This window comes from Balaenoptera ricei, chromosome 16, assembly GCF_028023285.1.
Source record: "Balaenoptera ricei isolate mBalRic1 chromosome 16, mBalRic1.hap2, whole genome shotgun sequence".
Taxonomy (NCBI): Eukaryota; Metazoa; Chordata; class Mammalia; order Artiodactyla; family Balaenopteridae; genus Balaenoptera; species Balaenoptera ricei.
Genome location: NC_082654.1, coordinates 26,305,889 through 26,321,897, shown reverse-complemented (window position 1 = coordinate 26,321,897; position 16,009 = coordinate 26,305,889). Strand labels below are relative to the sequence as shown.

Sequence of the window (16,009 nt, the reverse complement as noted above, 5' to 3'; positions counted from 1 at the left end):
TTTATATGACCCAGAAGCTAAAATTTTTTTTTTTACATTTTTCAGTTGAAAAAAATCAGAATAATAATTTTATTTTGTGACATGCAAAAATGATAAGAAGTTAAAATTTCATATCCGTAATAAAGTTTTACTGTAACACAGCCCTGCTAATTCGTTTACATATGGCTGCTTTTTGCTAAACAGCAGGGTTGAGTAGTTGCAACAGAGCATACATGGCCCGCGAGCCTGAAGTATTTGCTGTCTAGCCCTTTACAGAGGAAGTGTGCTGACCTCTATTCTGAATCACTTCCTTTGTATTTGGTTGACCTTGAGGATCTCATGGTCTGGGGTAGAAATGCAGCTAACAGTTATTATTATTAAAATACTGTTCCATGAAAGTGTTCTTGTTTGTTTCTTGAGATTGTGTGTGTGTGTGTGTGTGTGTGTGTGTGTGTGTGTGTGTGTTCTCTTTCAGCAGAGGCTGGGAGCCTCTTAAAGGCAGGGACATGCTTCCCTGTGTCTTCTGTAACATGATTGTTCTTCACTGCGGTGTGGCGACCTGAGTAGCAGGAGCGTGTGTGCACTCCGGGCGACATGCTCTGTTGCTATGTGGTTGTATAGGCTCCACGAGGGGAGGATTCTTGTCCCCAGCTGCCCAATAACGTACTTAAAAGGGCTCTGAAGATCTTCACGAAGTGTGTCGATAGTTGCTCCTCATCAGGTTGCCTGTGATTTCTTACTCTGGATTGTGTCACAGTCATGGGTGTGCTGCACTGATTTAATGAGGATTCTCTCTCCCTTCCCCTTTCCATGTGGTGCTTGTATGTAGCGTGCCCACCATCTGGAGAGAGAGCCTAGCCTTTTCCATATATTATGTCATTTTCATTCAAAAAGAGCCCCAATCTAATGGAATGCATTGCCATTTCTCCCTCAGCTGATAACAGAACGAAAAAGAAAGTGGCCCATCGAGAAAGAAAGCAAGATTTTTCTGCCTTTAAGCAGACAGACAGCGAGATGAAGGTTAAAATATCACCACAGCTTCTCCTGGCCATGCACCGTTTCCTAGCAACAGGCAAGTGCAGCTTATCACAGTTTGAAATCTCTGCCAACCCTGGAGCGAGTTTCTCACCCACCGCTGACTGGGGTGGGCTGGGGGTGGAGACTGGGAAATGGGGTGATAAGTAATGCCACTTTTGTGTTTTGTTTTTTGTTTTTTTGTTTTGTTTGTTTTGTTTTGTTTTTTTCTTTTTAAATTCTCTCCTCTCCTATGTTCAGTGTCGGCATGAACCCTCTGAGACATTTACCAGGGGTGGACCAGTAACTTAAAATTGGTCTGAAAGGTAAGGATGAATGTTAGTGCCACACTGCATGTGAACAGTAGGCCAGGCCATCCGCTTCAGCTAAGTCCAGGGGAGAGCCAGCTGGCGGAGCAGGCGGACAGTGCAAACCAGACACTACCTCGTTGTGTGTCGGATAGTTGAGTAGTTCTCTCTTCAGCTTGCCTCAGAAGAACAGTTGGACATCGGTGGTGACACAGGTGCTATGATTTGCAAAGAAGAACAATAAATTTTCAAAATTAAATCTTTACCCTTTATGGCTTTAATGAAATCAGAAATTCTAAGAACTCTGACATGGATTTCTTGATGGCCTCTTCAAATCAGATTGTTAACTTGGGCCCATTCCAGGAGGCAAGTGTTCACATTATTAAAACCACCAACCCAGCCAGCACTGACTGCTCCAGAGAGGTCAAGGTCGAACGGACTTGAGAGACCGACTGACCCTGCTCACATCCCCAGATGGCTCTCTAGGCAAAGGGTGAGCTCTGTTGGCCAGGGGAAGTGTGAGAAAATCAGAGTACCCAGTGGCCTGTAGAAGACGTCTGTGTCCAAGATGGGCAGCCAGTGCCTTTCAACTGAATGCAGTATACTTAAGATATTTTGAAAAGAATGCTAACGGCAGCCATGTGATGGAATGTTATGCACTCTTTAAGATCATGTTTTCAGATACCTGGACATGCTCACCATATAATATTTATGACATGGGAAAATACTCATAATTTAATGTAAGGTGAGAAGAAACAGTATAAAACTGTGTGTACACAAGATTATCCTTGTGTTTTTGTGTGTACACACACGTACATGGCACGCATGCCTAGGTGAGGTATTAGAAAGAAATGCTCACCAATTGCTCAGAATGGTTACAAGTGGTTGGTTTATAGGCGATTTTATTTTATTCTTTATTTTTTTCTGTGTTATCCAAAATTTCCACAATGTACTGTCTAATTTTGTTATTACAAAAAAGTCACAGAAGCTAATGCAGAATTTATATTGCACATATAACATAATTTAAAAAATTTTAAAACATATAAACAATGTCTTTAACTTGCTTATTATTTTCTATTTCTGATAATATTGTTCATCATTTTAGAACCACAATTTAAAACTAAATGTTATCCTACTCTGCCTCTGAGATACCATAAAGTCCACTTTCAGTATGGCACCCTTAAGTCAGTAATTTTGGGTTTTGTTATTTTAATAAAATCAATATCTTTGTAAACTCAGATCAACATTACATTTTTTTTTTTTAATTAGCAAGTTGGAGTGCATGTTGATGTGTGCACGTGCCTTGCTTTTATTCTGAATCTCTACCTTCCTTTGTTCCCAGACTTTCTCAGGGTAGTTGAGTGGGAGAATGAGATGTGGAGCACTGCGTCTGTGCACCTGGTACTAACCCACACCTAGATGCTTCCTGACCTTTGCTTCTTCCTTTGGCTGTTGTTGGACAGTCAGTCTTTTGTGGCCTGTTGCAGGGCGTCCTGGCAGTCATGGAGCCTGCTTCTGGTTGATTTTCCTTTGTGTCAGTCAGAAAATGAGGGTATTTTAATGAGAACTGAAACCAATGACAGGTTGAAAATGAAAAGTTTTAAAGCAACAAACATAAGAATTCAGCATTTTCTAATTTCTCCCAGGTAATCTGCCCCCAGCGGATCACCAAACGGAAGTCTCATTAATCCATACTGTTATCGCTTCAATTCCAAGTATTCTTTTCTCTAAACACCTTAATCACTAGTATCATTTTTTTCCATCCATTTGAAGTGTAATATCAAGTTGTGTTTATATCTATAGAAGTAGAAGCATTTAGCCCATCCCAGATGTCAGAGAAGATCCTTCTAAGGCTGCTAAAGCACCCCAATGTCATCCAGGAACTGAAGTATGATGAGAAGAACAAGAAAGCCCCAGAATACTACCTCTACCAGCGAAACAAACCTGTAGACTACTTCGTTCTCATTTTGCAGGTCAGAAGAATTAACAGTTGTTTGATCTTATTGAGTACCCACCCTTCCAATTCGGAGGAGACTTGGTGTAGGTGAATGGGTGTCAAGGATAACATACTTAACTTCTGGGGTGGCCTTACAGTGGGAGAATTTCATCTCCCTGTTTTCGTATCTGCAAACAATTTCAATATAAAGCAATGTTATTAATTACTTTAATTTCCAATACAGGCAGGCACTTAGGGATTGCTGAGGCATTGAGGCATTCATTTGAAGAAGGGTGAATTCAGGTGTTTGTATTTTTTTTTGAAGAGTTTGGGGAATTACCTGTGCATGTCTAAATCTTGGCTGGGCATTTGAAATTTAAGTGTTGTGAGTTCCTTGGGTCTCCTTTTTATCATCTTTTATTTCTTCCACCCCTCGTTAGGACTTGGTCTTGCACAATTTCCTAGAGATGCCTTATGATCTCTTCCCTTAATGCCATCAAAATAATCCATTTATTATTGTTTTTATTCCTGATTACTACCAGCTTCTGTTTTAATGAGGAACTGATGGGATAATCACAGCCTCTCATGGCAATGGTAACTTACCTCCTTCTCACTGTAACATAATCCACTATATAAGGTGAGAAGGTCCATCCATTCTGAACCCTCCTAGGGGCCCTAGAGGGGCTTTTGTGCTTGGATTGACAGGAGGCCCTTATTATCTCACAGTTTCACTTGGTAGAGTACAGTTCTTGGTATGGAGACCAAGATGAATAGTACAATGAATAGCATGCTAGTTTTATTGATTTCTTGTGTCTCTTTATTGAAGAATTACTTTTATAGGAATTCTGAGTGTATTTCAATATAAGAATACTAGCCCCTTAAGCATTCTCCTGTTTCTTGGTTACTTCCTAGGTAAGAATTGGAGGGATCTTTATAAGAGTATAATTAGCACTTGGTAGACCCATCTACAATTTACATTGAGTCCAGCAAGTCCCAATTATCTAAATGAATCAAGATGTTTCTTTTTATCTGAAAATAACTCTTATCAGATGTCGAGATGTTAGAAACTCTGGGAAGTGTTGTGTTCATGCCCCGTGTTTGGACTGTATAGTGAATTCTGGAAGCAGAAGTGAGGAACTGTAGAAAAGTCTGTGGATTAACCAGGTATATGCTGCTTTCATATAGTGTTTCTTGGAAACTTCTGTTTGCAGGTTTTCTAAGTCAGTACCCTGATTATTCTACTAACCTTAGTCTCATTCAATCCTGAATTGTTTTTCTTTTTCTCTGGGGATAGACAAGCTTGAAACTTTGAGGGGGCTGGGAATTTATTTTATTTACTACAGTGAAGGAGTAAAGCATTCATGTTTCTCATAAAATCTAGATGTGAATATTCCTTAAACCTAGAGAAACTGAATGACATTAAAAACAGTTTATTTAGAACTTTGAGGATTGACATTGTGAATTTCAGTAATATTAGAAACTCTGTGGCTTTCAATCGTCGATTTTTATATAGTTAGCATTTATGAATTCTGATTCAGTAATGCTCTATTGGTATGTAAAAAAGCCATTTCCTGGCTGATGGATCTAAAAATAGATTTTATGGAAGAGGGACTTCATAATTCTTGTCCCTTTATAAGTAAATCTTTAAAGATATTTTTGATAAGGCTTTTATGTCCATGTACCTATATTTGAATACCTATGTCATGTTAAATATTTTTATAAATGTGACAAGTTCTTGGAATTGACAATGTCACGGGAGTTTTTTTTTTTGTTTTTTTTTTTAATTTATTTTTGGCTGCGTTGGGTCTTCGTTGCTGCGTGCGGGCTTTCTCTAGTTGCGGCGAGTGAGGGCTACTCTTCGTTGTGGTGTGCGAGCTTCTCATTGTGGTGGCTTCTCTTGTTGCGGAGCATGGGCTCTAGGCGCGCAGGCTTCAGTAGTTGTGGCTCGTGGGCTCAGTAGTTGTGGCTCACGGGCTCTAGAGCGCAGGCTCAGTAGTTGTGGCGCACGGGCTTAGTTGCTCCGCGGCATGTGGGGTCTTCCCGGACCAGGGCTCGAACCCGGGTCCCCTGCATTGGCAGGCGGATTCTTAACCACTGTGCCACCAGAGAAGCCCCATCATGGGAGTTTTATAAAGATTTCAAGGATTTATGGAGGTGTTCAAACTGTAGAGTTTGGTGAAAATCATGTTCTTGAAGGCCAGGCAGTTACCTGAGGTACCCAGAGTATGACAAAATGAAATATCATAATACCCTGTCAGTCTAGCATAGCCATCACCATTGACAGAGTATATTCCACCTAAAATATCACTAATCCATCATTGGAAATTCATGCCAGGTTACTGAGCATGTTCCACTGCATTTCAAGAACATTAAACCAGAGGAAAGCAGCTGTAGCTGCCTTCCCTTCCTGGCCCCAGTGCCAGCGAGCTGCCTTCTTCTGCAGACACTAGAAAAACTCTTTTATTAAGTAATTGATGTTTGGAATATAATTATAACTAGAAACAATCACTTTGAGTTTAAACCCTAGATGAAATAAAGTCTAATTTATTCAAAGCAAACCATTTAAGTAAGCTTACTTAAAAGAATATCCTATAGGTTATGGGACACATACTACATATGAATAAAAAGGCACTTTCAAGTTTTAGCTGAGAAAGTAGATTTTTAAACTAAAATGTATTGTGATAAAAGCACAATAAATAGTGAAAGAAAACTTTTTTGGCTCTACATGCCTTACATAACTTAACAGAATACACATATAAAAGTAGAAATGGATAGGAACATAATCTTGGTGGAAAATTTTTCCACCATCATAAAAGAGCAAGAAAAAATGTTAGAGTTTTAAATTGTGTAAATAAAATTAACCAAGTTGAAGAAAATTAAATATAAAGCCAGGGAAATACGCTTTAAACAAAAAGTTTTATGTGACTTCTTCATAAAAATTGGTCATTTGCTCTGTCACATGTAAATCCTAATAAATTCAGAAAGATAGAAATTTCATAAAACTACCTGCATAGATCATGATGAAATAAAATTAGACATAAAAATGCATAATTGAAAAGTACTAAGCTATTTTAAAACTGTGATCAATTCTCTTACAAAGGTTTATACATAAGGTATAGAATAAAAGACTATTAAATAATATAAATACCATATCCACAGTATGTCAAAGTTTAAAATTTTATTCTTCCTCTAAGTACTTACATAAGAAAAAAAGATATCTCTGATTTTCCATAATAGAAAAAGAGCAAAGCAACAAACTAAAAAGAACAAATTAAATAATAGAGTATCATGAAAATAACTTTTAAAATGAAGAAGTTTTACATCCCATAAATAAAATCAAGATTGGTTCTTCTAAAAGATTAACAAAATCATTATTCTATTGGCATAATTAATGTAATAAGAGAAGAAAGAAAACTAGAAGTTCTCCCTTCCCCCCAAAAAAAGCAGCTAGAATCAAAGGAATTGCGTGAAAAAAAAAAAAAAATTGAGACTCTAAAGAACTCAATTTCTGTATTGTACAAATAGAACAAGATGATTTGATAGTTAAATGCATTCTTTACGACAGTATGGCCTAATCTGAAGTCTGATAATGTTCTGGGCCAGTCTCACTTGTCCACATTGATGGAGAATTCCTAAATAAAAAGGTAGCAGTTAGAGACCAATAACGGACCCAAAGAGCTATTCACTGTAACTGTGACTGAATTAGGATTATTTTAGGTATTCAGGGCTAGTTTAATAGAAGGACAACAAAACTAAAATATGCCATGTTAATTAGGAAAGCAGTAAAGGAAAAAAATCCCTATGCTTAAATCAGTAGATATCAGGACAAAATTAAGCATCCATTCTTGATTTCTAAAACAAACCACAACCAAAAAATCTTTGTAAAAATCCATGATGAACAGTGAACAAAAAAGAAAAAAATGCTGTAAACCAATCACATGCTTAAACTGGCAGCTTCCTTTTGGGAATAAATATATACACCCCCTCATATACATGCATTTCAAGAAATCATTATTTTTTATAAAGCTTTTTATGCAAATAGATTTATAGCAAATAAATCTATCAATTATAATTAAAGTAGTAGAAATAGTCCATATGTCTAAGCTAATCAAATTTCAGTGTGGATAATATGAGAGATCATTATATGGTCATAAAAGAAGTAGAAAGCATGTACAAAAATATGTCAAAAAAGATAGTGTGCCTGTAATTATAACTATTATAAACCATTTTTCTAATATATATAGTTGATATTTTACAGTGAAGTATTTGTTGGTCCTTTGGGGAATAAAATGTCTAAGCAGATAAAAAAAAGTCATTGTTCTTACACAACACATAATTAAGTTATGATTTTAGTAAATATAAAGAATAATAGGAAAACAAGAGGAATAGCTTTCTTCTTTGCCAATTATGTAATCAATGGAAAGGGATGCTTTTTTTTCTGGGGTTAATTTTTGTTGATTTCATGCCCCAGATGTTTTGTTGTTCAGTTGCCCCATCCACTCTTTTCCTTTAGGGTTTCTGACATAGATTCGAAAGGGTTTTTCCCTACGGAGTGAAATCTGTTCCTTTGTGGAGGTGGCAGGTAGCATCTTAGAACTAAACAGCCTTTGACAATATTTAATATCATTTCACTTGTTATTGGGAGAGAATTGAAGCCTTCAATACCAAACCTTCTCAAGGAGTTTTGAGTTGCAGGGTCTCCGTGTCCCAGTGAATAATGTTTCCTCACTCTTGAGTTGTGTACAGATAACACAGCCAGGTTACAGAAAAAAATTATTTAGATACCTAGCGTTGACTCTATTTTTTAAAAATTAAATACATATAAATATAAAACTAGCATGAGCTCCTTTTGAACCCTTTGAGCTGAGAACTCTTACATAGAACAATAAAGAAAACAAGTTTGTAATTAGTATTTTAAATGCGTAAATGACACTGTTTGGCTGATAGGAAAGTGCCACTGGTCCCAGGACGGTAGCAGGGAGCTCTGGCGCTGGCTCTTGCATTCAGCACACTTAGGTCCCTGTGTGCCTGGAGAGGATGGCACCCTCCAGCCCCGTGCTCAGTTTGAGCTACTCTGTATGTTTGTTCAGTATGTTGTGTTGTTATTTGGCCTCCACTGGGTGTGACCGGATTACTTGTATGTTTAGTCCTCCCCTGTTCCTTTCTCTTTGGCTCAGTGCTTCTCACACTTCAGCGTGCTTGGGAATCCCTTGGGGATTCAGTACATCTAGGGTGGAGTCTGAAATGCTTCATTTCTAACCAGCTCCCAGTTGGTTGAGTAGCAAGCCTTAGCCGTGATGGTTCACGTAGTAAGAACAACTTAACAGATTTGAGCACTAAGGCAAATGCTGCCACTGACATCTGGTGGCAGCACTTGGTTAGAAGGTGGTCAACCAGATAGCCTGAAATATATGTAAATTAATTTTTGACCGTTAAAAAAAAATTTTTTTTTTTTAATTTAAGTGTTTATGAAGCAAAGTTGCTGAGTCCTAGGACTACATCTGTGGACTGCAGACTGAAAAATGTTGCTAGAGGATGTCTGGGTGGTGCGTCCCCTCCTACTGGGTAGTGCTGGTGAACACAACCTAGTGTTTGTGCCCCTGGCATTTCATTACCTTCTTTTAGGTGTCAAACCCTATTTTGCGATGGTGATTTAAAAAACAAAAACAAAATAAAAAAAGAACTCAATCCCAGAGTGAGCAGGAGACCAAGTAGATGCTCAGCATGTGGGATCTGAGGGTCTTCAGCCTTGAGTCCACGGCTTCCACTGAGCGGTTGATCTTGTTTGTGCCAACGAGGATGGCTTAGGCTTCTGCCTTGAGGCCAGGTACAGCACGTGACTGCTGGGTACTTTGTGGATGCTTAGAAACTTTGAAAAGAGTTGTCTAATACCTTTTTCCAAAGGAAGGTAGGATTCTGTAGTTACTACAGAATCCCAGGCAAAGCTGGGACAGTGAGGCCTTCTTCCTGTTTTGTCAGTTTACCAACATGAAGCCCTAGCTTCCTTTGGGAGTCTGTCCTGTCTCGATTTTCGTGTGTGTGTGTGTGTGTGTGATATACTAGACTAGAGCAAATTCGTGAATGTTTCAAAAGTAAAATTGATACGGAGCTCCTTCCCTATATGGAAGAAGTTTGTTTTCTGAGAAGACACCTGATTGAACTTGAGCCAGGCAAGCCATTTCCTCATGGGGCAGCCCTGCTTTGTGTACCGGTAGGTTTACTCAAAAACGGTCACTTTTTTGAGACATTGACACACATAGATGAGTAAAAAAAAATGTGTTCACTGGATGTTTCTAAAACTTGCCTACCAGGAAAGTAGAGAAGGAGTCCTACTAGAGTCCTACTTCAGTCCTCTAGAGAAGGAGATAGGGCTGGGCAGTTTTTTAAACTTTTGGAATTGTAGCATCACAGGATGTTAGAACTGAAAGAACCACAGGTCTCCTCTCCTTTACTGCAGTTTTATAACTGAAGCAAAATTAGTCTAGTGCAGTGGTTCCTAAATGCTGATACTTGGCAAAGTTTTCACCAGTTTGAGGAAAAATGAGAAAAATAAAAACAGTTGCAGTGAGTTCTTCATAAAGCTGTGTGTATTCAGCTTAAAGACCTGTTATTCTGAAATTATATATTTTCTATATTTTGGGGGTTAAAATGTCTGGGATTTTGTGGAATGATGGTCGCAGTAGATAGCTGTGTTTTAAAAATATCTTTATTTTATGAAATAAAAATGTGGCAACCCTCTCTCTGTTTCTGAGAAGGAAGATGGATTTTCCTAGTTCTTGGAATCCAAGCAGCTGGGAATCACTGACCTAGTACACCTGCCTGTAATCTGATGGATCTGGACTAGGTAGACTCCAGAAGAAAGATAGCGGATCCTCCCACCACCTGCCGGCCTGTCTTGGGGGGCAGGGAGAGATCAGCTGAGGGGGGCTGCAAATCTTCGAGCAGCTGTCCTAATTTAATTTGCAGACTCACAGCTTCTGGGGGAGTCTCTTGAGAGGCCAGGGTGCACAGAGATTCCAGAGCTGGCACCCATTTGCAGGGACACGGAACACAGAAGGCCCTGTAGCTTGTTTAAAAAAAAAAAAAAAAAAAAAATTAAAGGATCCAGATCAAAAGGAGATCCATAGAAATGGAAGTCGATATGAGGCTCTACGGCATTTGATCCTCCGTCCTGATTTTCTGCATAGAAATGCAGGTTACCTGGTGGTCCTACAGACACTTTTGAGCTTACAGTCACTGAGGCAGATATTTTCAGTTAGCGTATATGTACATCCTAGCTCTCTGATACAAAATCAAGGATTAGTCCATGAAGAAATGGATAAGTAACTGAAGGTATACACAGCGGGCACTGTCATTTCTGCTGCTCATCGTCTCTGAATATTGTGTCCCTGTCCCCCTCTCTTAGGGACCCTGCATCCCATTCTTTCCCGCCAGCTTTTGGCTTTTGCTCCCTGAGTTCCCACCTCCTCTCTCTCCACTAACTTTCCGCCCTTTCTGCCCCAATTTGGCTAATCCTAAACAGGCCTCATTTGACCCCAAGGCTGCTGCCAGCTCCCCTGTGGCCCTGCTGCCTGTGCTTTGTCCCTCCTGCCCTCCCTTCCCTTCCACAGTCTGATTTCTTCAGGAAAAGACTCCCTGAGGCCACAGTGGCTCCCTCCTCAGTGACTCTCTGACCATCCCTTTACTCTGAGGTTCTTCCCTCTCCCATCTTCTGTGGTGACACGGTTGTCCGGTTCTACTTGTATCTGTTTTCCCTTTGGTCCCATATTTGTTTCTTTTTCTCCTCCTACTCCCAGTCAAGGGCTGTAATTGCTCATTTTCTCTTCTCCTCTCTCAGACCCCCATCTCCAGTTCTGACCTTTTCCCTGACCTTCGTCCTTCCATTTCAGCCTTTTTGGTGGACTCTTCAAAAGGCCTTGTTTTCTTAAAGGGAATTCGTCCCCTCTTCCCGGCCCCCATCACTTATGCATCCCCTTCCCAACATTTCCATCTCCACTCATGGGGTCCCCGTTCTTCAAGTCGCTCAGAGCAAACTTCTCCTGTGATTATTGATGCCCCCTCTCTCTCCTTGCGCTTCTTTCTCCCTTACGGTTTCACCAAATTATGTTGATTCCCTATCCGTAGCTCCTCTCATAGTGATCTTCTTCCAGTCCTGTGGTTACTGCTCTCGTGTACATCTAGACTTGATCTTCCTGAAACCGTATTCCTCTGCTCAAGAACCTGACCTCATTAGCCCATCCTTCAAGGAGCTCCGCAGTCTGACCTGCTCACCAAAGTGCTTTTCCAAACCCATCTCCCCTTCTTTCCTGGCAAACCCACCGAGCCTGGAAGTCTGCTGTCACCCACCTCTGACCTTCCTCAACACTGTTCCCTTCCCTTGGCTCAAATCCTACTCCTCCTCAGATTTTCCTTCCTGTATAAAATTTATCTTTATACAAGAACAGGAAGTCATTTTTTTTCTCTCTGAACTCCTTATATTCTTCTTTTTCCTCGTGTAGAATTTTTGTTTACTGCCTTGCATCGTTGAGTTTCATGTGCTCTCCCCTTTTCTGGATTGTGTGCTCTTGGAGGGGCAAGGGCCATCTTCTCACAAGGCTGCACAGCCTCTCCTGAGGACCCTGCATGGTCAGGGTTTTTAGTGCCTATTGGTTTACAGGTTGATTTTATATTATAGCAAGAGAATTGGTTGGAGATTGATAAAACTAATATTTTCCATTGAGTGAAGGAAAACCCAAAAGAGAGACAACAGATAGTTTTCTGAAGAAGAGTTTTGAGAAAGGGCTTCCATAACCGGGAATTTGGTATAGAATAATAGGGAGTGATCACAGTGATGGAGTTTGCGTTCGTAGGTGGCACAGTGTAGCACATTGGTGAAGAGTTTGTTCTTCGGTTACTTCATCTTTCTGAGCCCTGCTCTCCTGATTTTTAAGAGGGTGGTAATTGTGTCTGCTTCGTAGAGTTGTGAGCATTAAATGGATTAATAAGCACTGTGAATTGTCAGCACAGTTTCTCTTCAATAAATGGTAGCTTAATTTTTGTTTACCCATTGTAAAGGATGCACCATGAACGTACCCTCCTACTAGAGAGGCAGTAATTATAGGTAAGGTGAGCAAGAGCTGTTCTGACCCTTGGCTTGGAAATCTAGAATGCAACTTGCTTATGAGGGTTTTTCCAGTAGCCCAGAAAAGGATTATGGTGAACCGTAAGGCTAGGGGGATGAATAAGGCACAGTGTGTCCCAGAGGAGATGATGAGAGCGAAGAAGCTGTAGTCAAGTTAGAGGAAGGAAAGAAAAGGGAGAACCTTAGAAAAGGTTTTGTCCTGATGGAACGAGGTTTCTTAAGGTGCTTTGCCGAGGAGTACCATGGTGTCCCAGTGCCTCTGGAGTGTCTGGATGACCAGGGATTGGCCTGTGACGTGTCTGCTCGGTTGGTCAGGACCCATGCTAGGGAGATAAGAGGGAGTTCTGCCGCTGGGAGCCGGTTTAGTCCTGCCTGTTTCATGGTGACAAACCATGTTGGCCCTTGACCCTGACTCTGCTCCGACTCAGGCTCCCGTGGAACTGCTTGGGTGACTGTCACTGAGCACCTTCTCAGCGTCTGTCCCATGGGTGGAACACAAGAGCCCCATCTTTAAATTACTGGGAGGGCTCTCAAAGAACCCACGAACTGGGATGCTGGGAAATATTGAGTGGACTCATGGAAATTAAACATCACACTACTTTCACCTCTGCATCTCCAGCTAAATCCAATTTTTCATATTTAAGATGAATTAACCCTCTCCTCCTAAGTGGGAAAGACTATCTGAGGCTTTTTTTTTTTTTTTTTTTTACTTCCTTGGGATTGTTGGGAAAGGAGTTTAGACAAAAATCTGAGGAAGGACTAAATCTTGCATAGAGTTTGCAAAGAAATTCATGTAATTGGACTGAACATGCTCCCTTTTTTCTTTTCACAGGGGAAAGTGGAAGTAGAAGCTGGGAAAGAAGGTATGAAGTTTGAAGCCAGTGCTTTTTCATACTATGGTGTAATGGCCCTTACAGCCTCCCCAGGTGAGTTTCCTTCTCAGCCTCAGGGCAGGGCTAGGTTTTAGGAAATAACGCCCTTGTACTGTCATCTTTCTGTACCTGCCAGCTAACCCTGTTTATTTACTTTTTGAACTTTTTATTGAAGTGTATAATGTATACAAAAAATACTGCTCACATCATACATATATACCTCCATGAATTTTCGCAAACTGAACTCTCTTGTGTAAACCAGCTCCCAGATCAAGAGACAGAACATCACCAACCCCAGAGAACCCTCGCCCCACCCTCCCCTTTAGTCACTATCTCCCCAAAGTAACCACTGTCTTGACTTGTAAGCATTGACTAGTTTTGCCTCTTTTTGAACTTCAGGTAAATGGAATTATTCAGGACATATTGCATTGAGTCTGGCGGCTTTTACCCAGTGTTGTCCTGGTCACACTCATCTGTACTGCTGTGTGAGCTTATACTCTGTTTCTTCTCATTGCTGTACAGTGTTCCATGGTATGAATATACAGCAATGCATTTATTCTTTTCACTGCAGAAGGACACTGGAGTAGTTTCCTGTTTGGGGGCTACTCCGAATTGTGTGTCTGTGACACCGTCCGCGTCCTTTGGTGAAGACGTTTCTGTTGGGTGTATGTGTAGGTGGGGAATGGCGGGGTCGGCGTTAATAGCTGCAGCCCCACAGTTTCCCAGGGTGGCTGAGGCAGTCACACTCCTGCCCGTGCTGACCGGGGTTCCAGTGGCTCCATATCCATCACTTGATACTGTTGACTCTTTTAGATGTTAACTATTCTGGACGTTTTTCAATTTGCATTTTTCTGAGGATAGTTGAGGTTTTAATATATATCCATTGCCTATAGCCGGCTCTTCTCAACTAGAGAGCTGGCCAGTTAAAGTCAGCCAACTAAGGGTGGGTGTGCCACGGGGTATCGACCTAGTGCTCTGAGCACAAGATGCCAGAAAGCGGTGTCTGTTCTAGTAGGAACATGGACGCGGATGCTTGGCTCACCTCTGGGATGGGACTTGAATGGTTCCTCTTTGCACCACTTGCTTTGCTACCTTATCCCCACTGGCAGGCAGGTAAACAGGGGCTGCAGTACCACCTTGTGGCCAAAATACCAAATGACATGCTGTGCTAGGAAATAACCTTTTATAAACCTCAAACTTTAAAATAGCTGATCCTAAAAGAATGCTGTCACTTCTGAAAACCAGTCTCAAAAGGGGGAGGGGACACCTGCAGACAAGTCTGTGTTGTGACGTTGGCCCTCAGCTACTGCTCCACACAATGTCTCAGGCGCCCAGAGATGTTACAGTTAGAAAGCCAGGGAAATGTCAAGAATTCTCTGACATTTCTAAACCTCCCCTGTCCCCGATGCATCTGCTCACTATCCTGGTGCAGGCTTTTGAGTCACATGGGCCAGTGTCCCCATTGTCTAGCACCCAGTGTGAACACAGGCCTGTCTAACCCCACTTAATTAGTAGGTGTCTGCTGTCAACTTCAAGGTGATCTTCTGTTTTCACTGCTAGTGAGAGGACGGGGAGATTCTTAACTAGGCCAAGAAGACCTCGGAGACAGCCTGAGTTCCACTTATGGGTTATCTGACTGAGAAAGGCCCTTGGCTTCCTCGTTATTAAAAGGGTATAAGATTACCTCCTGTGGCTGTTAGAAGAATAGAATGCGATGATACTCACACAGTACTTTGTCACCTTTAAAGCACAAGAGGAAATGTTTGTATAACACAAGTAGGTGTTGAGATTGTGACTATTGCTTGGCAACCACCCTCAAATTTGCCCCGGGTTAGCAGAATCAGGTATGTAAGGTGGCTTTGAAAGGACAGCTGGAGGAGTAACTTGTACATTTTTATGCATCACTAGTTCTTGAACCCTAAATATTAGCCCAGTTCATATTAAACCATGGATTTATATAGGGTAAATCACATTCAGGAAAGGAACTGAAGAGCAGGCCTTCCATATAGGAAGTGTGTGGGGCTGCAATTTCCTACCTAATGTGGTAGGAAATGGAAGGAAGGGAATTTCATTAACGGCATCTTATTTACTTCAAGGTCCAGCGTTTTACTTGACTTTACATTGAGGATTCGGGATTTTGTATATTCATTGAGATGCAACAATAAGTACAGTAATCCCAAGATAATGTTTCTATTTATTAATGTTGATTGCCTAGAAAGACCCTACAGTAATCAGTTATCAAGACTGGCCCAGTTATTTGTCAATTATACCTCAATTTAAAAAAAAAAAAAAAAAAAAAAACCTGCCCAGAAAATATGACCCCTGCCTGGTAGGGCATGTTGATTGACTTTGGTCTGCCATTCCGAGGAAATCTGTATATGATATTCTTTATTTACCTTCCTCTAATACTTTGAATTGCTATGGAATACTGTGAAATTTCAAAGCATCTGGTCAAAGTTACAGTCAGACCAATTAAGAATGTAAATGAATTGAATAATTTTTTTGCCACAGATAGGGACGCTGTAGGCTGTGCAGTGAACAGGTATCGAGGTGCTGGCACAGGCAGCTTGGGTCACGCTCTTGGGGCAGTTGATGAATCAAGCTCCCGTTTTGCGTGGCTAGCTGTGATTGAAGTCCTTAAGAGCACGTTTTGAGCTATAAACTGCAATGGGGTATTTACTGGCTTAAGAGATTTCTAGGTTAGTAAAGCAGCGTGTGAGTAGGATTTCTCCCGATTTCAGCCTCCCTATATTCCTCTTCCTGGAAAGCAGTGTGTGTT

At 40.9% G+C, this 16,009-nt stretch overlaps 1 protein-coding gene across 3 annotated transcripts in view; it reads left to right on the top strand.

The window, feature by feature from the left end:
* CNNM2 (cyclin and CBS domain divalent metal cation transport mediator 2) overlaps positions 1–16,009 on the top strand; it is a 143,333-nt gene that overhangs the window by 122,063 nt on the left and 5,261 nt on the right. For 2 of the 3 annotated variants that reach the window (XM_059900997.1, XM_059900996.1), the window contains exons 3-5: positions 914–1,051; positions 3,105–3,274; positions 13,191–13,284. In XM_059900997.1, coding sequence (XP_059756980.1) covers positions 914–1,051; positions 3,105–3,274; positions 13,191–13,284 — 402 coding nt within the window. Of the gene's footprint in view, positions 1–913; positions 1,052–1,254; positions 1,320–3,104; positions 3,275–13,190; positions 13,285–16,009 lie in introns of those variants that run through there. The other variant, XR_009498095.1, reaches the window with a different exon arrangement.